The sequence below is a fragment of the Enoplosus armatus genome, chromosome 11, assembly GCF_043641665.1.
Source record: "Enoplosus armatus isolate fEnoArm2 chromosome 11, fEnoArm2.hap1, whole genome shotgun sequence".
Lineage (NCBI taxonomy): Eukaryota > Metazoa > Chordata > Actinopteri > Centrarchiformes > Enoplosidae > Enoplosus > Enoplosus armatus.
The window spans coordinates 14545813-14571950 of record NC_092190.1 but is presented as its reverse complement, the minus strand read 5'-3'; the positions used below and the strand labels follow the sequence as shown (position 1 = coordinate 14571950).

The 26138-nt window shown below is 41.9% G+C and overlaps 1 protein-coding gene across 1 annotated transcript in view; it reads left to right on the top strand.

Annotated features, from left to right (window-relative positions):
• Window positions 1–24627: 24627 nt before the first annotated feature.
• The window catches only part of myo10l3 (myosin X, like 3), a 31998-nt gene continuing 30487 nt past the window's right edge, over window positions 24628–26138 (top strand). Inside the window, exons 1-2 of the mRNA XM_070914047.1 lie at window positions 24628–24738; window positions 25820–26007. Of these exons, the coding sequence (XP_070770148.1) occupies window positions 24628–24738; window positions 25820–26007 (299 nt within the window). The remainder of the gene's footprint in view (window positions 24739–25819; window positions 26008–26138) is intronic.

Here is a 26138-nt window from a genome sequence, read left to right as displayed (position 1 = left end):
ATTATTCTCTTAAAGTCTTTAGAGGAACACAAAACAAGGATTGGGTTGTTCTCATTAAAGCTGCTCCTAACCTTATAATCAGGAATTACTGACTCAGTACATTAAACTTGTCCAATCTCATACAGACAAATAACACTAACTCTACATTTTTATATGGATTAGAAACATTTTTTTTTATAATTGAAGTCTACCTTAAATCATTAAATCTATTACATGTTAGTATACTGTAAAGGCAAGGCTTGAGTTCACCTTCACATCAATAATTCAAGGATAAATTGAAGAGCATTTGCAATATCCTTTGGTCTATTAAGGATCAAATTAAGTGGTGCCCTAATCTTATGTAAACATTTTACTTATTTTTACTAACTTGCCTGAGAGAGATGTTATAAAAACAGCGCTCTTTTGGGTTTAAGCATTTGTTTCCTGTGGAGATATATGGGTTGTATTAATAAAAAACAAACATACCATATTTCCAAAAAAGTTACATTACAACAAAGTAGCGTGAACTATACAAGAGTAGTGTTAACCTACTAATATTGTTAATACATCCACAAAACTACCACATTTACCAGTCCAACAAAATTTAAAAAGGTAGAAGAGTTTAAAATGAATTGGCTTTAAAGTAAAAAGCTTTAAACAACATCATCAAATGAATTTCAGAGAAAAACATTCTGCCATGTCACTCTATTAGCTGCCACACAGTCAACACTGAGTACTTGACAATTTGCCAGACTGGATCTCTTACACGACTATTGCGTATAGATTAACTTGTGTCTGTTTATCTAACGTCCTCCACAGGTCACGACCGGGAGGCTGATCTTTCTGGCATAAGGTCGCAGATTAAAAAGCTTGTGTTTTTCCTCTTGTTCATAGGAACTGATTGCATAAGCTTTAAAGACAACCAGTAAGATTCCATCTGGTACAAAATGCAAGTAACAATGAAAAGCCCAAAATATTCCTTACCCTGAAAACAAGCAAAAAAAGACAAATATATTTTAGAAATACATGTAAGTAGTTAGTTAAGTTAAGTTTGCTACAAGAATAAAATGCTGACCTGAAATATATCCTATAAAGCTAATAGTGTCAGTTATGTGGGTTTTAAAGCTGTGAGAAGTGATTTTTGAAAACTAGGGGCCGGAAAGACTCCAAATGGCTTGTGTATTAGCAAACATCCTCCTTCTTGAAGTGTGTTCAGATTGAATGAAAAAAAGAAAATCAATGCAAAAACAGGAGTGGTCACAAACTGATGCAAATTCACCCTGGGCAATGCAAATTGAGGCAATGGTGGGTCCTCACTTGGTGAAAATGTTACTTGAGCGAAAGGTTAGTGCTTATCCCAAGTCTTTATGAGTCCACTTCATGTATAGAGAGACAAGAGGATACACAGGAGAGACACTGTGACACAGTCAAACAGCAGGACTTCCATGTGAGTTTTCATATCAGAGTCTGAGCTCTTACAAAACACACACAGTCACACAGGTGACGTGTACATTCTGAACTACACGAATACAAACTTCACAACCAGTCCAGTGGTCTAATTTGCACAAATAACGCATGGAAATAAATTCAAGTCCAATCTTTGATCTTTACCTAACTCTACCTACCAACTCATGAGAAGGTGTTTTGGTCGTTTGCATGCTAGGTGCTCAATTTTCTCCACCAGCCAAAGTTTCCTCTGACTCTTTTCTGTCAGTTCTCAATTGTTTTATGTACTCCGGTGCTGGAGACACATTTAAGTGCAATACCCCAGCCAGGGTTTCATCTATTGGACCAGTCTCACAAAGGTTTATCCATTTCCTTTATCACAAAATACCTGCATTACATAGCATTTACTAATGTCCTGCACAAAAAATCCAACTGCACATGTCCTGAGACCCACATAACACCAACAAATCTGACTTTCTCTCCCCCTCTCTTCCTTCTCAGTTTATTTTTCCGAGAGGAGGAAGTCAAAATAATTATTATCCTCAGTCTAGCACATGTACATCTTTGGATAACTGGGAGTTACTTCAGTGTGATGAAGCAATTGACCTGGTATCTTTCATTAGGCAACAACTGTCTTAAATATTTCTGTCTCAAATAAAGAGTTGACCGGGTGAGGAGGGGTGCACATCCTTTAAAACCACCAGTCCCTTTGTAGACATGGACACAAAGAGGGCGTATGCTGAGGGGAGGTCCGCGGCCCTGCAGGCTCCGCCTTTCTGCATAATGTGCCGGCTTCATTGAAACGAGCAGACAGCAGAAACACAGCACAGCACCGCAGAGGCTTCACGGGACACCGAGCAAACGGTGGAGAAAACAAAACTACTCTGAAGTGTAAGACGATAGGGCTGCAAAATGACCGGTCGAGTCTTTTGAGCGAAGGGGACTAAAAGAATTCATTTGTTCTGACTCTTGACGAAGCGGATGGAAATCATTTGGGAATACAGCTTCCTCTCCTCCTCAGCTGTGGTACCCTGAACTCAGACTACAAAGGGACGAGAGGTCGGGCTCTCGTTAACATGGATGCATTCTTTTTAGAGGTAAGTTAGACTACTTTCTCCGTACAGAAAGACGTTTAAGTGTTTGGATCTCTACTTTCAACGTGACTCCTAAATGATTTTTAGGACCGCGATCGGTCTTTGTTTCGTTTTATGTTGTGCGCGTTTCTCGTGCTCTTAGATCACTTCGCATTTAATCCTCTGCAAAGAGTTAGTTAACTCATCACCAAACAACACGTTTTTCCCACGTTTAGTCTGCTGTGTTTGTGGTCTTTGTGATGCTTTCTCAGCCAGTGATATGTCCCAGACCAGCGGTGGTGTGCCTTGCACTGGTCTACAGGATGCAGCTGGACACTGGTAACTTTAACAGCCCGACAAGCCTCGGATACATTGAAGGACACAGTGTGCATGACTTTCAACATCTCAATTTCTGCCCAGATATACAAAGACAAACAGGGCTCCAAGCACTCATGTGACAGCCTCTCTGCCATTATCTGTTTTTCCTCTTTTGTAGTTGTATTTATGTCAGAGAGTCCAGCACTAAATGTCTGTAAAAGCTGAGTGTGTGCCCATGTAGGTTGGACGTGTCATCCGCAAATCAGCCCAGACACCAGCACACTCACACACACATACACACATAGAGGCTGTGTAGAGACTGGCTATAGGTCTTATTTGTCATCCTCATCTGACTCAGAGGAGGGCACGCACACACTCACAGAGAGAGACACAGTGTGTGAGTCTCCTCCTCTCATGGTCCTCAGTGATGTGCTGGGTTGTGACTCAGTCTAGGTGCAGTGTTTCGGAGGTGACTCCTGGATTATGCTGTTCCCATCTACTCTTACAATGTTCTTTCCAGTAGATAGTTGTAACTTCTGCATATCGTTATTGAGTGAGGTTGTTTTTGAGTTGGTTGAGCACATATTTTGCCTAACAGGTATTGAAACTGTACAAAGAGTGAGGCATAGCTGATAATGTTGGACTAGTTGAGGTCACTCATCCTTCAGCATGACATGAGATTCCCGAAGCTATGGAAAACACTGTTGCATTTGCTATTTTTCACTCACGTTTGATAAAAGTGATATTTCCAATTCAGGAAGTGATTAGTCCCAGAGTTTCACTAACCTTCGTAAAAATGTCATTATCATGGTGTCAAACTGGGTTTTAGAAACTAGTGGTCTGATGCTGTTTGTTTCCACATTACAAGGATGGGGAAATTACTGAATTCTTGCTCATTTTTGGCAAGAAAGTGGTTTGACTGAGAAATATTTCTCCACAAAATACCATCATTTAGTCATCATCGCCAAAGTGCTTGCTCATGGTGGGAACTGTTGGGTCTCTGTAATAACATTATAAAGAGTCGGTCTAGACCTGCTCTATTTTGTAAAGTGTCATGAGATGACTTTGTTGTGATTTGGCGCTATATAAATAAAATTGAATTGAATTGAATTGAATAGTGACTTCAGCCTAAAAATAAAAGCATCAACCTTCAAAACCCATACAGGTAGAGACCGAAAGTACAGTTTTCAATATTCTGTTGTATAAACCAACCATGTAGCGAACAGATTGAGGTGAACTGGATTTTCGGTCATAATCAGATTTTTATTAGAGTGATATGCTGTCCGGAGGAAGGTTATTAGTTCGGCTCAGCTCAGCAGAGATCACTGTTGTAATTTGGTGTGTGTCCTTCGTCTTGTGCCAACTGTGTGTGAGATTTCCCCCAAGATTTATTTGAATTCATCCAGGCTGCGTTTGTTTGTTTCTTTTTTTTTCTTCTAATGTGGTCATGTAGTTTATTGCTTTTCATCCTGCGATACAACCAAAAGTGCTTCCCTGTGTCCTGACTGACACAATTTATTTGTGAAGAACAAAGTCTCTCTGTAATTTGGTCAGAATCGATTTGTAGTATTTACATGATGCTGTCAGAGGCTTAATTAAGTGTTTGATGTGACTCCAAGTCATCCTGAAAATGGTAACCAATGTCATTTTTTTGTTTTTTTATATTCAGATGGGAAAGCCTCACAGTGACAACATGGATTAGACAAATTAACAAAATATTATTCACTCAGTTCAATACAATAGTTGCAATGAATACTGCCATTTGTAATGCATATAATGCATTTTTCCTTGTAACCTCTGATGCTGTTACACTGAAGTTTTTTGGCTGGGGACATCTGTTAAAGGAAATTCAACTGAGTGTGTGTTTTTTTTTAATGACTTTCGGTTCACGGAAAGATGCCAGCATCCTGAACTCCTCAGTATGAGCAGTGTGGATTTAATTAAGCAGGAATTCTGGAAGTGAAGTAAGACGAGGATTAAACTCGTGAAAACAAGTGCAGCAGGATAAATCTTCATGGCATGATTCATTACTGTGCACCCAGTGAATCAATTTGTGACAGCTAACATGATGCGGATGTCAACACATGAATGACGCGATTGTCTTTTTTTTAAGCTGTGTTTTTTAAGCTGTGTTTAACCGTGTTTAACTCTGCTTCTTGATCTGAGACGATTCTTTTTCAGATCAAGTTTATTAAAATGAACACTGCCCAGTGTTTATCAAGTGTCCAGTTCTAATCTAGAGTCAACTTTCCCTTTGCGCGTCACTGTCCGTGATGGTGGAGACGTTGACAGGGTTGAAGATAGAGGCAGGGTAAAGAGGAGTGGCAGGTACGAGGGTGTGTGCTCAGAGGTTTATCCTGAAAGCTCATCCTGTCCATCAGTGTGGCCTTTCCTCTCAGGAGCTGACACAACACCATAAAACCCTCTTGACTCCACACCCAATCCGTCCTGAATGGACATGACCCACTAAACACACGAATACCTGGAGTGTGTCAGAGATCTGGGCCGTGCCTTCTAACTTCTAACCCGGCTGCTGGCTTTGGTCGTCCTAGACTTTCATATGTCAGCAAATATGATCCCTATATACAATACATTACCTTTCGTGGCTTGTGTGGCTTTTTGTATGTGTGTTTAAAGATAGATCTGTCTCTCTTCCTCTCTTTCATCTCTTCACAGACACACATAACACAACCCCGTAGATATTTTATGTCTTTGTGAAACATCCTGTTGACGAAGTTGAATCCCAGCTATGTGTATTTCTAAACTTGGTAATCAGTTCCTTTTAAAGCAGCAGCTGCTACACACTGTAAAGCCACATGAGGACCTCTCCATACCCGTTAACTCCTTCCTTGCATTACACACCAAATTCCTTTCTCTCAAAGACATTCAGACAGAGGGATTCCCAGATTCCCGGCCCTGACCCCTGAAGGTCCCGGTCATGGCCGCCTGTCATCCATGCATTGTAGAGCTGTGGTGACAAGGCTTTAGGTTTCACACCATCACCACCGCCCCACACACACACAGACAGACACATTCTCCCCATCCTGAAACATCCCTCACAGGCCTGTGTGCTGCTTACGTCTAGGTCTTTGAAGCCGGAGCCGTGGATCAGCATGCTCGGTAAGCATTCTGTGTTGAAATGGGTAATGTGAGAAAGGCCAACCTGCTCCAGAGGGTGGACTATTTTTCTACCCTAGGCTCTTTTCAACCCAGTTGTCACTTCCTCCAGCTGCCACTTTAGAGAGTTGAGAATCTGAGATCACCGCTCTTTGACTTCACAGCCATGCAGACGGCTGATGGAGTGAGGAAGGAAGTCAGGAAGTTAAGTTAGGATGTAAGGAAGGAAGGAAAGGTACAAAAATGGCTAATGGTTCCTGCATTCCTTTGGGTTTTTTCTGTCTTAGCTTGTAATTAAGCTTGAAGTGGTTATTGTGTGCATCAGATCAGGGGACTTTCAGAGAGTCTTGAAGTTGTGGTGAATTAACAGCTCTGGTTGTTCATGAGCAAACAGAGGGAGGTATTATTAAGGCAGTGGTTTATGTGTGCGTCAGCAGAACTCCTGCAGCTTTGGTACAGTCTGGAGGTGGTTTAATCTGTCACAAGAGCGCTGGGACTAATTAACAAGAGGCATTGTCTGACCACTCACCAAACAACATGGATAATCGTTTCTCATAATGACACAGATGCCTGGTGTTAGGGGAAGCGGTTCAGGTTTGGAAACCACCGCTCATAATAAGAATTTGGAATTTGTTGAATTTATCAAATCATTTTCTACATTTTTCGTCTTGCTTTGAAACTAGAATCAACTGCTGGATAATTGTCTGAATGTAGCCTTTTCACCTCACCTAGCTTGTGTTTGCATTTTTTTGTGTCTCTATCAGTAACCTGACCCCCGTGTATCAGCGGGCTGACTGTCACATGGGGAGCTCAGTGCTGTGATAACCTCCTGCTGACACCATGCTGTTGACTTTAGCTTTAACCTGCTGCATCACCAGACAAAGCTGTCTGTGTTTGTGGTGATAAAAGACAGTTTGTTCACTAACAAATAATGCAACGCAGGAGCTTGTCTTCCTGTCTATTAGCTCATGGTGATGGACAAACAGTTGCTGCATGAAGTGATGTGACAACTTTTTTCACGAAGAGAACGTGTTAGTGACCTTTAGAGGTGCTGGTAGGCAGATTTAGTTCCTTTTGGATTGAGCAAGTCATGCTAAGCTAAGCTAAACTGCTGCTGGCGGGAGCTTCATATTTACAGCTGACCTTCACTGACAACCAGCCTGATTCTGGTTGTAAACCCCATTAGTTACACCGCCTCCAGTCTCTCATTGTGTTCAACAGAAGAACGTCACATAATGTTATATGTTCACAAGACACAGCTCATAAAAAGATAGGCCTACTAGTAAAATTCAATCTACTCTCCAACACCCATCCTTCCTTCCCTCCTTGTGTGTGTGTGTGTGTTTCCCTATCAGGGCAGTCCTGGGTGTATCCTCTGAAATATAAATCACCTTAGAGCACATGAGAGCAGACATCCTCAACCACTGTCTGCTAAATCTGTGAATTCAAAGAGAAATGAAGAAATCATTGTTCAAGTCATGCAGAGTGGACTCGTCATGGTTTGATGTACTCGCCTTGTTCGGCGTTCAGGGACATAGAAAAAGTTAGGAGGAGGAGCTCTTTATTTTCATTTTTAATCTAGTACATTGTAAACACTTGAATGATGTGATGAGTGATGGGAAGATTGATACCACTCTCACGTCTGTACAGCAAGTATGTAGCTGGAGCCAGGGTATGGTTAGCTTAGCTTAGCACAAAGACTGGAAACAAAGGGAAACAGCTAGCCTGGCTCCGTCTGAAGGTAACTAAATCCACCCACCAACAGCTCTAAAGCTCACTAATTAACATGTTGTGTCTCATTTGTTTAATGGGTTCAAAGTGTAAAATACACCCAAAGTGTATTTGTTCTGTTTAGCAGCTGTTTGTCGCTGCTTAACCCTCTCACAATAAATGTCTGTTGGCTTTCACCTTGGCTGCCCTACCTGACAGACACAGTGAGCTGGTAATGAGTGTAGCTTAAATCCTCTCAGTTCGGAGGTCTCGTCTGGCAGCTTAATAACAGCCAACCTGTGATTACAGCTCCCAGCCCAGATGTTGACTTTCCTTTTTTAGCCCCCTATGATTACTGCGCTCAGAGGCGGCCTATTACGAGATGGAGTATGTGTGTCTCTGAACATACTTGCCAGTATATTACATTTTCCTATGTGTGTAAGTTGAACGCATCGCATCAACCACAAGGGATTGTAGCCTAAGTTAAAAAAAACAAAATGTAAAAATGTAAAATTGTTGACTCTCTCGTGATGAGGTTACTGCTACAGTTGTAATTTCAGGACTAATTGCATGATGAGCACCCAGCGGGGCCAATGTACACATCCCACACTGCATGACGGCCATGGCCTGAAGAGTCTAACTGGCACTTTGGTGCTTAACAGAAGCAAACAACACAGCATGGCACAATCCACAGTCATGACCTGTGAGCTTTCCCATCCATTCCCAGTCTGTTTTATTAGACATGAGTGTGTGTGGTTTGGCCTGAGGTTGTTTGTAGGATCACATACTGAGAGACTGAGACTCACATGAGGAGGAATGTTACGTGTTTTCATGTGTTTATCTCTCCCACTTGAACCCAAACTTCCTTCACATCCTCATCCTCAGACAGAATATAAAAATACTCTCCACATTCCCCAGCAAGAGAGAAATAATAGTCTTAGTCTTTGTTCAGCCATTTCTGGATGGAGGCACTGCAGCACCGTTTGAACTTTCAAATGCCTCACAACCTCATACATATGTGTCTCCAATGTGTCCAGTGGTTTTGGGCACAGTTACATCATCCTGACCACCAATGCTCCCTCCCGCTCCACCGTTATAAATTATTATTATCCGCATAATAATTATGAGCTTTAAATGTGATGTGTGTTGGAGACTGCTGTGAGAGTATTGGAAGTAGTTACATCATTATCATTATCGATTAATCTGCCGACTTGTTTTTTTTAGTAATGGATTAATCATTTGGTCTGTGAATGTCCAAAACTGAATTTCCCATCAAACTTTTCTACATCTTTAAATTGCTTGTTTTATCAGACAAAGATATTCAGTTTACTACCACATAAGACAAGAAAAGAAGCAAATCCTTGAAGAGTGATTTTCCTCAACTTAATCATCAAAATAGCTGCTTATTAATTCCCTGTCGATCAGTGAATCGACTGATCGTTTTAGGTCTGTGTTTGTGTAAATGTTGCCATTCTACAAAATGCTATCAAACTATCAAACAGAGAAAAGAAGGAACGTCAGGTGTTTGGGAAGCTGTAACAGGCAAGTCAGTGAAATAATGAGTTAACAACATTGTGATGCATTTTTTGTCATTCGATTAATCAATAATTTGTGTCAGCAATACAACACGTGTCCAAAATTATAAGTCGTGTAAGAAAGGAGGGTCTCCATGAGCCATAATGAGCGAAGGTCAAAGGCAACGTAACAGGAGCCAGGTCCCCTAGTGATGAGTCCACTCAACCTTAACAACCGACTACCCCACCGGCCAAGCCCCAGATGTCAGACACACACATCCTCAGTCTCTGACGGTCTTGAATTTGCAAATATCTCTGGGATTCCTGCTGTGTGACCCCATAACAGTCCACAGATGAGTACAGCGAGGGTTAGATATGTAGATGACAGACAGAAGTCATGAAGCTTAGCTGACAATCCAATCAAACCTCTTCGTCCCATCCCAGAACCCATTTTGTTGTTAGAAAAAGTGTCATAACCCCGAGCACAGGATCGCACTGATACTTTGAAGTGGAAGGAAAATATGTTCACACAGGATAAGGATGTAAAGCAGGAGTCTGTGGCAGAGTGTCAAGTGTTCCTCGTCTTTCTATTGTGCTCCTTAAGACATAATTTGTTATGCAAATCCTCTTCAATATACTCATTAGCAACACTAGCAGATTAGCGACATCAGATGATGACGGGGGAGGTGCTTTTTAACCCCCCTGGTCAGACAGACAGACAGACAGACAACAGACACACACATAAACCTGCACATATTTGCTGCACTTGCTTGATGAATGTTGTGACACAATTGTTCCATTTAGTATGTTAATGAAAACAGCTTAAAGGACAGTGATGACAGCAAATTGCTGCTGCGTTGGGTGTGTTTGATTTCCATTAACCCAGTGACACAGTTGTATTTATAACTTCATCATTTTCAAACCTTCTGCTTTAACAAAAACAGTCGCTGAATATGAAAATGAGGCCCGGGTTGCTTCACAGTGTTAACTGATGAGGTTGCTGCCTCCAGGCCATCCTGCTTTAAGTCTGTTCATAGCTTCCTCAGCAGGGGGGGGGTTCAGGCAGCTCCTCGGAGTAAAGTACAATTGACGAACTGCACCCTTTTTTCCCTTTTTCCTCTCACTCCCCCTCCACCACAGACTGGGGGAAGCCCCATTCCCCATGGGACTCCTCCTCCTCCATTAGCTAATTTCTGATCAGCTGCTCCCTCCATCATTTATTCATACGTCTTCTAGCACAGATGCTGAAGGTTGCCTTTAATCATCTGATTTCGCCCCTCAGTCACACACACCCTGCCCTTCCCCGCCCTCACCCCGTGCCGGCTGCGGGCACCGGCTGCACCATGTGCAGCAGGCAGACGTTACAGGGGCAACGAGGGAACAAAGAAACAAGAAAATGTAAAAAGGGGTACTTGTATTAAATCACAGTCAGTTATTCTATATTTCTTCTTTATACAGCGTGAGGAGCCTGATGAAAGTGGTCTGATGCTTACAGAAGCTATCATGTTGACGGCTGTATGACTGAATCCTTGGAAAATTTGTGCAAGATATATTCAATAACCCCTGAAGAGCTCTTGAGAATATCCAGTAACTTCCAGCTGAGGTTTTGCTGTTTGTAGCACGTACAGCTTTTGACCCACTGGAAAGCTTGTGGCCAAAGACCCAGAGGGACCTTTGCCCAGACTGCTCTCCCAGCTGCACTCAGCCCACTTGTTTAATCTCACCAGCTACTTGGCGGATTCCTCCTCATTCCACTCACTCAGCACTCAGGAGATTTGGTTACAATCCTTGAATTTGGCTGTGCTCCCTTTTGATGGACAAAGCAATAAAGTCCTGCATTGTTACCTGTTGTTTTCGTTCTGGACTGCACATCTGTCCAGGCACCTTAAGTGAGGTCACAAAGGGTTACTGACTTGGCCTTATGCCTCTCTATTGTTATGATAATGCTTTTATGTCTTGGTATTTGAGGACACGTAAATGGTGAGCTGGACCATGGTCCTCTATAAAAAAAAACATCTGCTTCTAAATGCAATAGGTCACAGAGAACAAATAATTATGAAGAACATCGTGAATTAACTCACGAAAGCAAGGGCAATTGAAAGGGACAAGTGAAAGCAGCAACAGCTACAGTTTCTCTTGGACGAATATGTTCGTTCCTGTGTTACGTTTATCCTCCTCCACGGCTGAGCACAGCAAATGAGATGCTTTGTCAGGATTCCAGCTGGACGTACTCATCTCTCAGCCAGTCATCAGTCCTGGCCAGAAGTCAGCCCTACCTGCAGCACCAACAGCCGTTCACTGCTGCCCGCTGGGCAGGGGTTCACTCACCGCTCCTTGAAACCGCACTATGATCCAAGAAATTGGCTTATCATAACTAATTGTTCAAGTGTGTCCAAGTCAGGATCAGTTAATTAGCTTTCTTTTGTTGTGGCTGACACGATCACCCGATACCGCCTGCGCTCAAGCTGCGCCAGACAGCAGAGAAAGAGCCGTGGCACCTTGTACTGTGTATGCCGTTAAATATTTAAGGCTCATTCATTAGCAAATCTCTGAGCTGGATGTCATTATACAAGCTGCAGAAACTCAAGCCTCCAACTCTGGGATCACATCGTCCGGCCTGAGTGGCTTCTGTGTCAGAAAGCGTGATGGGACGTTGGCGCCGCGGCCTCTTTTGGTGGATTGGATTACTATTGTCAGTGCTACACGCGCTCAGTGACATTCAGCATTAAGAATTTGAAATTAGTTTGAGCTGGAAATGTTGTGGCAGCTGTTTAGCTTTGCTTTTCAATGGAGCTATTAAAACATCTGGTTCACGGGACGAACAGGAGTGAAGTTAACCGAGATCTGATAATTGAACCCAGAGAACGCTGTGTTTCGTTACCAAATAAAACAAGAAGTACACAGCGTGTTTCACTGGTTTTAGACTTTACATGAGCCGATCCCCGTGTCCCTTTGCGTCCCAGCTGGCCTTTGTTTGGGATATTTCCGCCTGGTTAACTTCTCTCTGTCAGAGGTGGTTGCCTTTGTCCTGACTTAGTGACGGAGCTCCTGAGGATGGAGGGGACAGGGGGGAGGAGTTTTGGTGAGACCATCTGTTGCTGAGACAATTCATCTCTACTTTATACCCTTCAGCTTCAGACTCTTTAGACACACACACGCTCACATACAAAGACACAAACAAATGGACAAACACATCTGGTGGCGGCTTTCTTCCTTTCTTCCTGCAGAGCTCCACCACTTCTACCACTTAAATCTTACTGGCTGATAGTCATCCAGACAAATCCCTGTGTTTATTTAAGGCAGACCTAAATGTCAAAATGTTTTCAGGATTGTTTGACCATTCCCCCGCAGTTGATGCTCTTTATTTCTGACTCCTGACATTTCGGATGACTTTTACTTTGACAAGATGAAGATGATGAATGCCTCCTCATTCTGTGATGGCTTGTGGCAGCAGTGCACCTTTTAAAGAGTTAATCTTATAATTGAGAGCTAAAAAGGTAAAGCAAGTCAAATTTGGTATCATTTTCTTGCATACATTTAAGATGAAACATCTTGGAGAGGGTAAGGGATATTAGAGAACATTGGCAAGAACAAGTTTTTCAAATGTACTTGTTCTCTTATCTCTATTATCTTTTTTGTTTGCTTTTCTCCCTTTTAATTTCTATTTTTTAATATCTCTGATTTATTACGCTAGAATGTGTAAATAAATAAAGTATAAGTCTGTATTTTTGGATGTAGTATAATAATTTTTTTTTAAATGAATAAAAACTGAAATGACAAAAAACGAAATGCTTATGCTTTAAATGATTGGTAGAATCAAAATAAGACTAAGTGGTACAGCTTTTTGTTTGCTGCTTTGTAGCTGTCTCTGCTCAGCTTTGATTATAGTGCTTGGTGGGCAGTTCTCCAGAGAGCAAGTCACTCTGCACAGACGCTGGTGTACAAGCCAAACTGGAATTAGCATCTTTATGGGCCAGCTTGTTGCTGACTTTTGGTTTACCATATAGTGTTGAGTCATTTAATAAAACAGTTATTATGGTGATTATTGGGTCTCTTAATGCCCGATAAAGAACTACAACTGTGTGCAAAGGGCATGCTGTGTGGAGAGTTTTATTTGTCTTTATCTATATAATTGTTACTCTCAGAAAGTCCTTGCTCATGTGAATGGAAAAAAACCTCTGAGACTCTGACTCACAAACTGAATCATTCAAGTTAAGTTCTTGGAAAATTGTCCTTTTTAATATTTGCGTCACTGGAATTGAAGCAATACCAGGAATGTGGTGTAGAAACACAGTATTATGAGCCATCCCACTGCTTTCCATGTCACGACTTGCCTGCTCTTTTATTCTGTGACATCTCATGTTTTGTTACAACCTAGTCCCTGCATGTTTCTTTACTCTGTCAGCTCCACAATTGCAGCCTCTACTAGACCACGAGTACCAGCAATATTCTTTTGAATTCAAGTCCCTGTGATTTCTGGTTACATAACAGCAACTGATCTTCTTAAAATCTATAGAGTAAACACTATTAATCTGCTCACTGGACCTCAGCAAACTCACGTGAAGCAGCTTTTCCCTGAATCGGCCATGCATGCCGGGCTGGTACCAGGCAGACACAGTCGGTCACTGGTATGGAAGTCAGCAATCGTCTCATATCAAATGGAAACTGTGTTAATGTGTGGCCTCGTGCTGGAGAATACCTCTGTTATGTTTCTGTTTGCCTGCCTCTTTTTCCAGACAATAGGAGGAGGGGGTGGGGCATTATCAGGTGCATGCACCCTTCCTCTCCCCCACCCTCTCAGCCCCTTCCTAATTTACACGACCCCCTTTATCCCACTCACCGATGTCCCCGGTGGTTTGAGAGAGCCACATTTAGCTGCACTCCATTAACTGACTGTAAGAAAAAAAAGATCCTTGATGATGAAAGTGGGTTTGCAGACTGGCTGGTTGGGCTGAGTGACCCTTTGTCCAAAAAAAGGAAGCCCAAATCACAAAATAAAGAATGGAGACCAATTATCACTCTGAGCTGTTGAGCAAGTTCATTTAATGGACTATAATAATTATTCATTGACCTACTTTCCTCTTTGTCTCAGACTGCATTTCACGTAAACATCTTGTGTATTAAACAAAAGCATCTCGATCTTTGTTCTGACCCTGGTGGCAAACATACTGGTGCTCCATGGATGAGAGTGTGAGTGCACACGTGGCAGCCTGTTGTTAATAGTTAATGAGGATTGATGTCTGGAAGTGGTGACCTTGTATAAGGTTTCCTAGTGGAATCCATGCATATTGATCTCTTCAGTTTTATGCTCTGTTGGACACACAATTCCCTTTTGCTTTGTGTTTTCCTCAGCCACCTCAATGGCAGTCTTTCTGGTGATTAATGGTGTTTCAAAGACAAGCTTCTTATGAGAGAGCGTGACTTTCAGGTCAAATTTCTTCAAAGTGCACAAAAAACCAAAATGTTTGATTTGCATTGCATTACTTATAGTTGAGACCATAGATGGAGGAAATACAAACAGGACTCTGAAAGGAAAAGTTTGACATTTTGAGAGATACGGTTTCTTGGTTTTGTGCAGAAAGTTAAGTGAGAAGATGTAAGAGTAGTAGTAAGAAGTGTAGTAAGAGGTTCTTTTTGCTATCTTTGAAGTAGAACACACCCAGGCTAACTGTTTCCCCTGTTTGTGGTCTTTATGCTAAGCTAATCATCTGCTGGTTGTAGCCTTGTATTTAATGGACAGAAATGAGAGTGATATTGATCTTCTCATTTACCTCTGGGCAGGAAAGAAAATAAGTGTATTTCTCAAAATGTAAAATGTTCCCTTGAAGGTCACAGGTTCACCATCAGATGGTTTTCGATCTTTTATGCTGTTCAACCAAAGGCCACATTTGTTGTATTTGGCCCTGTCACATGTGTATTCAGTCGTCCTCAAAGATTTACAATCTAGACCGCGCAGGCGTTCGTTCTCATCCACTTCAGTCATTAAAATGCAGCCAGTTCTATAAATGCATCTTCCACCACTGTAAGGAAATGACAGTCCGTCTGAGCAATCAGCCTCAGATTCCTGTTATTGCTTCTGGTTACTGAGCTGCTAACAAACATGTCTGGGAAGGTCAGTGACTTCACATGGATACACAAACACAGGACACCGGACCGCCCCGATCATCTGTAGTGCTGGTGTTAATCTCCGTCTGGAACCAGGATCTATTCTGGGACTATAGAAAGAAGTGTGTTGTTTGCCTGATTCAAACATAGAAAAGAAGAATTTAAGTGAATCAACGTATTGATTTATTTGCTAAAGTGGCAAATGCTCATTTGGGGTCATATTCATCTCATTTTATGGAGTAAAGCAACCCTCCCAATCAAAGACTGAAAGCCTTTTTGACAGTTTTACTGAGTGTGTATGACTCTGAGTGGTAGTTTTAGTCTCTGACACACCCTCTGCGTACAGGCTTGGCAAACAACTTTTCTCTACTAAAAGGCAATGACACTTTAATAAGAGGATAACTGTGCCAGTTTGGTGTGGTGAGGGAGTAGCTATGTGGCACAGAGTGGTGAGCAATGCTGAGAAAAATGGGAAAAAGACATTGAAGGAAGAAAACCAGAAGGCGTGATCCCTGCTTTTCTAAAATAATCTCGGCTGTCTCTTCTGACTGAGCAGCGATTACTCACCTGACACCTAAATGGCCACGAATATTTCTTTGACATATTTCTGGGTTGATCTTTCCCTGCACTCCAGTAATGGTCTACACGAGCGACAAGCGCATCAGCAAAGTTCCTAAAATGTGATTGTAATGCAGATGTCCAGTACTTTCTCCAATAAACAGATGACTCCAGTATGAGCCCTGTGTCCAGATGCTAATGGTGTTGCTCTGGCTATTGTGTTGCAGGGGGCCCGTGTCTGGCTGAGACACAAAGAACAGCTCCTCCCCTCCACCGTCAGCTCTTGTGATGATTCCTCTCTGGTCCTCACCACAGACTATGGGAAGGTAAGAAGGCTTCTTTTTTCCCCACTGAAGCATTAATACTGACAAATGATTCACTTTAAACCACCCCAAACTCTCATCTGCACCATTAGGCATTTTTCATTGGTTTAATGATTTAGGCACTGTGTTTAGACTGTTCCCATATGATTTTATAAACCCCTTAAAGCCAAGAAAAAAGTCAACACACACTTTAACTGGTATAGTGTACATGTAAACCCTCCCCCCATCTTTCAGTTGTAATTTCCAAGGTTACATTATGACTTGGAAGGGGAGTGGCCCAGTATGTATGTGAGAGGGTTAATTGTTTGCACATGTGTTTCATGTCGGGGCTCAGCGGTGGGATCAACACCTTTTGTAATAAAGTAAGAATGACAGGAATGGGCTCCTTGTGTCAAGTCATTGGCCCGAGCTTATCTGTTTGGCAGTGCATGGTGGTCTTTGTGTCTGGAGGAAATCCTGTTCGACAGAGAGAGAGAGAGAGAGAGAGAGAGAGAGAGAGAGAGAGAGAGAGAGAGAGAGAGAGGGTGGCGATGGACGGTTAAAAAATTGTTTCTTGTTCATATGGGTCAGAGGGTGTAGATCGAAAATGAGCTCCCAGCACCACTTTTATCTTGTGGAATACCTTTGTGCCGGCCAATCCTGTATGTGATCATCTATGAGCTCCAGTTGGTCTTTGGTCAGGTCAGGGCCTAGTGAAGGAACAGGGTAGGGCCCAAGGACTGACTCTGCCTGCAGGATCTCAGCATACAGCATCATTTCCACATCCAGACTCACATCGTAACCTTAACGAGTCCTTGACGGTTCATATAAAGAAGGGCGATGTATGAAGGAGAGGTCGATGATACTTGTTTATGTTACTTTACCAGGGAAGTCGGCATGTGCCACGAGTGATCAAGCACGCAAATGAGCAACTACACAGGAGTTGGTCCTGAGGGCATGTGGGTGGTGCGTGGCTTTCTCAGCTGAGGCTCTCTGGACCCAGAGCAGGGTGGTGCGTACAAGGTGGAGAGGAAACATATGAACTCATGCCCTCATCCTGAGTCTATTTGCTTGCTGTTTCTGTGGTCAGCGTTGGGGATTCTTGTAGTGTGAGAAGTCAGCCACATGCTGCCAGAGGGGCAGGGGTGACTCTGACCGATGGAAACCTCAGGAAGGATTCACAGCACCAGGTCAGAGGTTGAGAAATGAATCAGACCCCACTTCTTATTTGTTGTTTTGATACGATCAGAGAATACCACAGGGTGTTGCTCTCAGTCCAAAAACATTTCAACCCCTCAGTGGGATTTAAAAAATATTTGGTTAAGGTGGCGTCACTTTTTTGTGACTGGGACTAGGATCTTAGTGTTGCAGCTGAACTGAAGCGGGACTGCCTCATATGATCTTCACATGTGAGCTCAGCATGTCAGGTCATTAGGCTCAGCATATGGATGTCTTATTTGTGTCCTGAGACAGCCAGAATGACAGGAATGTGAGACTGAAAAGCAGACTGTCTCCACCTTCAGGGTCGCTGACTGACCTTATGTTGATCCCCTGTTCCTGGATGACATATCTGCTGAGGTTTATTTGCATTTCCTTATTCAGTCGTAATCTTTATTCAACCCGGCTCCTCTAGTGCGTTAAGGGTATTGTGTGTGTGTGTGTGTGTGTGTGTGTGTGTGTGTGTGTGTGTGTGTGTGTGTGTGTGTGTGTGTGTGTGTGTGTGTGTCGTCTGTCAGTCTGTCCTGGTGTCTTTACAGCCATGTGCAGTGTCAGAGGTGGTTTGGTAAATGTATCCTGGCAGCATTGTCCCCTGGGGGGGGGGGGGGTATACCATTATCCATTGCTTCAATGCTCACACTAAGTTGCAGCTCCCTGCCTGAGTGCTCGGCTCGCAGACTCAAGACCCACAATACCTCGGCTTTAACAGGCTGACCTGGCCGCTGTCACATTACCCGTCATATCAGCATTCATCACTGTCTCGTCACCGGCACACCACAGACCTGAGTGGACCGGTAAGATGCAGCAGACACACTGAAGCTGAGAGATAAATGTCTTGTGGCTTTGTGTGTGTTTGGGGCATGCATCCATCCATCTGTGTGTGTGTGTGTGTGTGTGTGTGTGTGTGTGTGTGTGTGTGTGTGTGTGTGTGTGTGTGTGTGTGTGTGTGTGTGTGTGTGTGTGTTTTGTGGCCAGATGGCACCAGCTGGATTAACAGTGTGTGAGTTATCCCCAGAGGGGGGCACATGTAAAGAAAAGCAGGAAGAGGCTCTGTCACCTGAACTAAATTGCTGGTGATGTCATCTTTGTCTCACTGAGTAATAAATTGATCTTTAACTGTGTCAGTCCACGAGGCCCAAATACTAATACATTTTTATGCATTAATATTTTGACACATACAGCACGTAACATGGCTATAGCTCTCATTTTGTCTGTTCTTGGGTAAAGTGAACACAGAAAGATTATGGCCAGACATTGTTTTGTAATTAATGTAGAGTAGAAACAATTAATCAATTAATCTATTAGTCGGTCGATAGAAAAATAATCAGCAACTATTGATGCATTTTTCAAGCAAAAATGAAAGTAACGTCCCTAGTTACAGTTTCTGAATTGTAAGGATTTGTTGCTTTTCTTTGTCTTATTTTGTAGTAAACTGAGGAACTGGGAAGTATGATCGCGTTTTTTTACTGTGTTCTGAAATTCTAATCAGTTCATCCGGAAAATAATCGATAATGAAAATAAGCGTCAGTTGCAGCCTTTAATTCATTCTTTTCAAGAAGAATGCCACATTAGTTTATTTCAGTGTCTTCATTTAGTTTTGGTTCTTATGTTCTCTTCATCTTGTGCACAAAAACATATTAACCCAATAAACGAATCCTTTCTTTGGGCAGATGCTTTGCTTTCAACAAACTGTCTTTAGACTGAGTGAAAGAGACGTGTGATTTCTGAAGTTGTCTGCGGCCTGCAGCCATACAGCCTCTAAACTTTAAAATAGGTCATTGATGGCTCCTCAGTCTTTTCTGGATAATTGGTCAATGGAGCCATTATGTGAGCTTTTATGTGAGTGATGTGCATTCACGAGTGTGCTCACAGAAATAAAATGCTCACACAAACATTATTGTGAGCATCTGTGTGTGTTGTAGACAGATATTTTTTAGGATTTGGGTTTGCTGTACACCATGTTAGGGAATATCAGTGTGAAGATTTCTGAGCAGGTTGTAATGTAAAACTCTCTCTGTGTTATTTGTTTTCACAATTTTCACCATTAATAAGCTTATCTCCCTGTGACCCCCCACCCCAACCCATGTGTCCCGGGTCTGGGTGGGATCCCCCTTCACCAGATGGATTCACTGTAAGACAGAGAGAGAGAGAGTCAGACAGAGTAAAAAAGAAAAAGAAAAAGAGAGGGAGGCAGAAATAAACAAGACAGTGTTTGTGTCCACAAGCCTGTGATTTTGTATCTGCCCATGTGTCGTTTCTAAAGGCTCGAATATATCTGCCAGTAAAAGTCCACCGAGCAGCAGAGCCTGACGCCGCCTGTATGTGAATATTCAGTAGAGCTGGTCGAACAAAGCAGCAGCAGCAGCAGGGTGTGGTTTCAGCGAGGAGGAAACAAAAGGAAGGAGCGTTACAGCTGCAACAAAGTTTAAAATTCAGATGGTTGCTATAGTCAGGAAAACTGTTCCCACTATTTAGTCTGTGTCCAAATTGTCTAATTAAACTGAAAATAAAACATTCAACATTTCAGGATTTAGCACAACTCACTTGATAGTAGGGCTGCAGCTAACAATGATTTTCATTACCGATTAATCTACCGATCATTTTCTTGATTAATCAATGAATTGTTTGATCTATGAAATTGTCTGTAAATTATGGAAAATGTCCCTCACAATCATCAAACTGCTTGTATTTTCCGACCAACAGTCCAAAACATAAAGATATTCAGTTTACTGTCACATAAGACAAATAAGAAAAATGACTTAAACAATAAATTAGCAAAATAGCTCCTGATTATTTTTCTGTCGATCAACTAATAAATGAATCAACTTATTGTTTCAGATCTACTGTAACACTAATAGTGCTGGTAATATTTCATTTTATTATATATTTTATTTATCTTTGTCCATTGATTTTTATTATGAAGTATATGTTCTCTATCTGAGACTCTGAGTGTACATGTTTTTTTTTGCAGCAGACCAGACTGCTGTGCAAATTTTGTGAGGTTTTGTTTTTTGGCAGCTTTATTAGAAAAGGAAGGAAGGAAGGAAGAAATAAATGAAAAAAGAAAGGAAGAAAGAAGATAAGGAAATACCAGCAGAAACAACTGTCTGTCTCTCCGGGCTCAGTTGCTTAAATAGCTTCATCCCAAAATCAGTGTCTCAAAGAAAGATATGAATTTTAAATCGGCAAAAGTTTCTATCAACAGTGAGGTTTTCTGTGTTGATCATTTGTCTGCTTTGTGTTCAGCCACGTGGCCGGCAGCGCAGCGTACTAGTGTCAACACCAGGCTCCATTTGGAGAGGATTGATTTGTACAGCGAACATTTTCACTAATCAATCATGAGTCACATGTTGTTATAAGAGGCATGAAATTATCTCCATCGCCACTCAGATCATTAACCCTGATGGTGCTGCACCTCCTCACACTGACTGAGTGAAATAATCACTGCAATTATAGCTCAAAATAAATTACATTTGCTTTGCGAGTTTTGATTATGAATTCAGAGTTCAAAGATCCAAGCTGTGATTTCATTTGTTTTTTATATAAGTTGAAAATCAATAACTGTAGACACACAGTGTTACATCACTGTGCTGTATGACTGCTCTGCAGCTCCTGTAGGAAAAATGTTCCACTATGTCTAATTGTTAATACTAACAGAACATTATTGCACCTCCTACGGACTGAAATGGAAATATTAAGTAAAGACAGTATACAAGAAAGTATTAATATTGAGTATTAGTTTGTGTCTAGACCTCTGCTCTCGTCTTCCATCTTAGTTTCCTTTTAGCCGTATCCACATGGCGTCATTTAGTCACAAAGTTATTTGGAAACAAATGTATGAAGACTTGAATAAATATTGATGAGAAACGCTGTGACAACAGAGCTCAGTGACTTATCACACAGGAATTAAACCAACAGTGAAACCAAACAATGAAAGACCATAGTGGGGCAAAACAGAAGAATGTGAAACCTCTTTGCATGCTGGAAACTCCAGCTCAGTTTTCTCTGAGCATCTCTGATGTTTCAGGCATGAAGAAGTCCCCTGAGGCTCGCTGTTGTGAAATTTGAACCGTGAATTATCTGAAGAAGATCAAAAACAAAGGTCACATCACATACATGTATACTGTAGTGTCTGCACACACACACACACACACACACACACACACACATATACATGCACGCACCTAAAGAATATGAGGAGACATTCCTCTCCGTTATATATTTTTCTGGAGGAGTGGTGAGGGTGCTTTCCAAGTACGCAGCTCATTGTGTGTTTGGCTAGAGAAGCCATATTTGTTTTCCTCCCGTGAAACTTGATGTCCTCCCTGCAATCGAGAGTGTAACATGGACTTCTCCTAGTTGTTTGTTATCCTGTGTTATCTTTGCTCCCGGCCACCTCAGTGTAACTTTGGACTTGTGCAACTTGGGAATGTAAAGAATGCCAACGCAGGCAGAAGATGTATCTCAGATTTCTGTGGTTTGTTTGGGTGTTGGACTCGATGTCTCTCCATCAGTGTCAGCAGAAAGTGAACTCAGACCTGAGAGGCTGGTCATATTTTCCATTTTACAGCACATTATTGTTAATTAAATGAAAGGATGAATTGAAGAATTGAAAATGCTTGTAATAACGTTTGAAACATATGATATACATTGTATCATCAAATGCGCTGCAATACCATGTCCGACAAAGGCGCACAGCTACAACTGCTTTTTGTTTGTCTTGAAAGCGACACCATGTAACTTTTGAATGAAGAAATAACACATTCCTCTTGAAAAGTTGAATTCGTCAGCAATAAAACCCACATTTACTCAATTAAGGACACGCAGGGACACTCTGTGCTATGACTCTACTCGTGCCACTGTTACGTTTTAGCATTTACAATTATAGAGTGTCACTTCCTTTGAAGGTGTTTTTTTTGCAGTTGCACTTTTTGTTATTGTTTGTCAAATAATGTGCTGATTTGTTTCACGCTCACTCATTGTTAAATATGATTTTGTATGATGACACTTTAGGCAGTAATCCACCGGAGCCCAGGTGCTGATACTGACACCAATCACACATGAGTGAGTGATGTAATTGGATGTAAAATGATAATGCTGATTAAGGATGTAAAACAAAGCGAAAAGCCTGTTTGATTTATTAGTCAGATAGGCCCTGCCTGGTGAATCAGGGCCAATTTGCCGGAGAGGAGAGGGTGGGGTTAAAGCCGCCGAATGTTTAGGGACATCTGGCTGTAAATCTGCAAGCTTCTGCTCGATGGATGACATCACCGCACGCCTTTCTCCCCGAGGTCTTCACCCTTTCACAAACCTTAATACCACAACAACATGTAGCAACCCACTGATGACTGCCTTGTTATTGTGCTGTTGCCTCAGCAAACGCCCATTCTCTAATGGACATGTAGAGCTGAAATGGACACGGCTGCCAGGCCAGAGTCAGTTTATCATTTCACATACTTACAGCAGAAGGCTTTAATACAGATTCACTTTACTTAATGCACTGCATAAAGATGATAAAGATGGAATCCACACATACAAATCAATGCAGTGATTTATGAATACAATCAGTCTGTCAACAATGCAATCTCCTTCAGAGCTTTATATAAATATAGTATATAATAATATAATGTATATATGTGTATATATGCTGTGGCACGGAAGCATCTTCGAATTGACAACAAAGACAGTAAAGGAACATCTAGAGGCTTTCTTGTGGTGTCATTGACTTTTGTTAAAGCTGCACTAATCAATATTTTTATATTAACAATGGGTCAAATGACTATGTGTAGTGACGAACCCACAAAGAATTATCACCAGATTTTACAATGCGTTTTAGCATCTTTCAGCTCATTGTTTTGGTTTTACGGCCCACAACTTTACTGTTTTGGCTTAATCCCACTGCTCTTGTAAATGCCTTTTATTTAGCTGCAGCAAAAGCTCTGATAAACCCACAGTACGCTAGCTGGGGGACATAGTGGAGCATTTACCAGATATTTCCTTGTGGAGTTGGTAGTGACCAAAAAACAGGCTAATGTTGGATTTAGGTGACCAGAAACACAACTCCAAATAAATGAAAATGTTGCTTGGTATCTGCTAGATGTGTAAATATGAAACTATTTGTTACCATATCAACTTATTAACGTAATAATAATGTGTTTACACCTTATTCCACTGCCTCAAAATGGCCCCCCCAAAAAAATCAACCTTCAGCGAACCTTTTCAAACCTTCATCTACTCTCAATCAGCAGTCCACTCAGCAGTTCTGTGAAAACCAGTGTCTGCTCCCAACTGGGACACAATTGAACATGCCAGAGGAGCCAGCAGTAATGCACTGGGACACCGCAACCCCAGCTCCTTGTCCATCAGTATTGATCTAAACTCTGCTTCCCATCAAGTGACCAACACAGTTGTAGTCTGTCTGTTCTCTTATCTCATGTCTCTTCCATGAGAGTTCTGATAGCCAGAAAGTCTGCGAGACTCTGTTGGTTTATTACACTGTTTTACAGTTTCACTGCCACTATAGAGACGCAGGCTCTTCTTATTCCTTCCTTCGTCTTCCTCACTAGCTCCCTTTTGAGCCATTTCAACTCAAAATCTAAAAATGGGCCTTGAATGTCAAAACAAGGACCTCTCCAATCATCATACTTACTCTACTGCTGCATCTAATTGGCCTTGTTGCAGGAATATAACATGGTGAGAAGAAGTGAACTGATCAAATCAAGGAGAGAAGTCCGGGCATGAGTTAGATGGGGGGGCTCTCTAACTGTCAGGTATGCCTGCAGCAGGCACAGGCAGGCACACATCAGTGTCATCAGTCATTTTAACCTCACTTGTTCCTGTATAATCACTTGAATCTGCCATCTATGCATGCATGTGCTTTGGTCACAGTGGAAGTGTGGACTGATGTTGTGCCGGCAGATTGATTCAGATCTGTGTAAACTTGTCTACCTGCCCTCCTTCTGCACAAGGCTATGGGAAGTGTACAGCCATGGAGTTGTTGCTTCTGTAATATTTGTTATAGTGCAGTTCGCCACGACAGTAGTTGCTTGTTGTCGATCGTCACCTCACCTAAAACAAAGACTACCTCCGCCTAACAACATAAAACTTTAACACACTTTTATTAAATAAAACAGGGGAAAATATTACTGTTTCCAATCAGCTAATATTCAATCCAATTCAAGCGCTGACATACAGGATTGCAAAAGCTAACTTTCTGGATATGCGTGTGTGTTGTTCCAGGTGATCTACCTACAGAAGGCGGAGCTGAACAGGGAGACGGTGTACGCGATGCACCCCAGCAGCGTCCATGGAGTGGAGGACATGTCCACACTGGCAGAGCTGCATGAAGCTGCCATCATGCACAACCTCTTTCTGCGCTACCAGAAAGACAACATCTATGTAAGGTCTTAATCTGTGAGCACATGTACCACCATGATGTGCCTGGAATCTGTGGGTCCTTTGTGTTGTTCAGGGATGTGGTTTCCCTTTTTCTGGGGACTGGGATGTGCAGCACAGCTAGACAGAGATCTAAACTTGTAACAAACCTCAAACCAAAAACATCAACAAGTAACGGCAGTTTTCGGTATAGCTTTTTTAATGTAAGGCAAATGTAAGGCAAGATGTTTTGTTAATCAAATAATATTCTCTCGCTCACATTCTTGCTATTACTCTGCAGTTACTACTTCAATCCCTCTCTCCAATGCACAAATAAGCTGCACAGCTGAATAAAACAAGGAAATAGACACTATAACTTTAACAGAAGCAAGCAAGGCAGACTGAAGATAAAGTTCAAAAATACTAAATAACATACTCCTGGAATACTCTGAAGAGCATACAGAGCTGGATTTTCCTTTTAAGAATGCAAGATTTCAGCTTCATGTGTTTCTGACCCTGTCTCGCTCCCAGGATTATTTTCACTGTAGAGCACGGAAGTCCCCTTGAAACACTACCCGGGCTTTATTAAAATAAGCTTTGCCCACAGACTCACAGTAACTATGTTTTTTTTCCCGAAATCCTATCTCTTAATCTCATCTCAGAGGGTCGCCCTTTCTGTCTGCATGGCATCACAGAACGATATCATTGTGGAACGATGACCCACAAACACACTTTTGTGAGGCACTTTTCCCCAAAGCGCATTACCCGAGCAGGAGCAATGGATCCTAAAATATTACCAGCCTCAATGAAAACTAGGCCACATGCAGTAGTTTAAGAGTATGACTGGCTACAGGTACTGTGTCAGAGGAAGGGCACAGGAAACTGGGTGAATCTCCTGAACTGGTAGTGTGAAGGAATTTTACCGAAGATCTCATACAGAAAGATGTAAAAGCTGCAAATTCTAGTGTAAAATAACGTCCATTTTTTCTTTCATATCATGTGTATTCTTTATTCAGATAATCTGTGTTTTCCTCTCTTGTTTATCCTCCTCTCTCATCTCCTCTTCCTCCCTCACATTTCTGTCTGCTTTTTCAATTCCCCTCAGACCAACATTGGTTCGATCCTGGCAGCAGTAAATCCCTACAAGCAGATACCAGGCCTGTATGACGGCACTGCGGTCGATCTGTACAGCAAACACCAGATGGGGGAGCTGCCTCCTCATATCTTTGCAGTGGCCAACGAGTGTTACCGCTGCCTGTGGAAGAGACACGACAGCCAGTGTGTCCTCATCAGGTGAGGAGACAATAACGGCTTCACTTTAAAATTCAGATCCACATTTTATTAAAAAAAAAAACCCAAAAAACCCTGTTTTGCTTGCAAGAGAGTTCTGACACTGAAACTAAACACCTCATGGACATATTAGA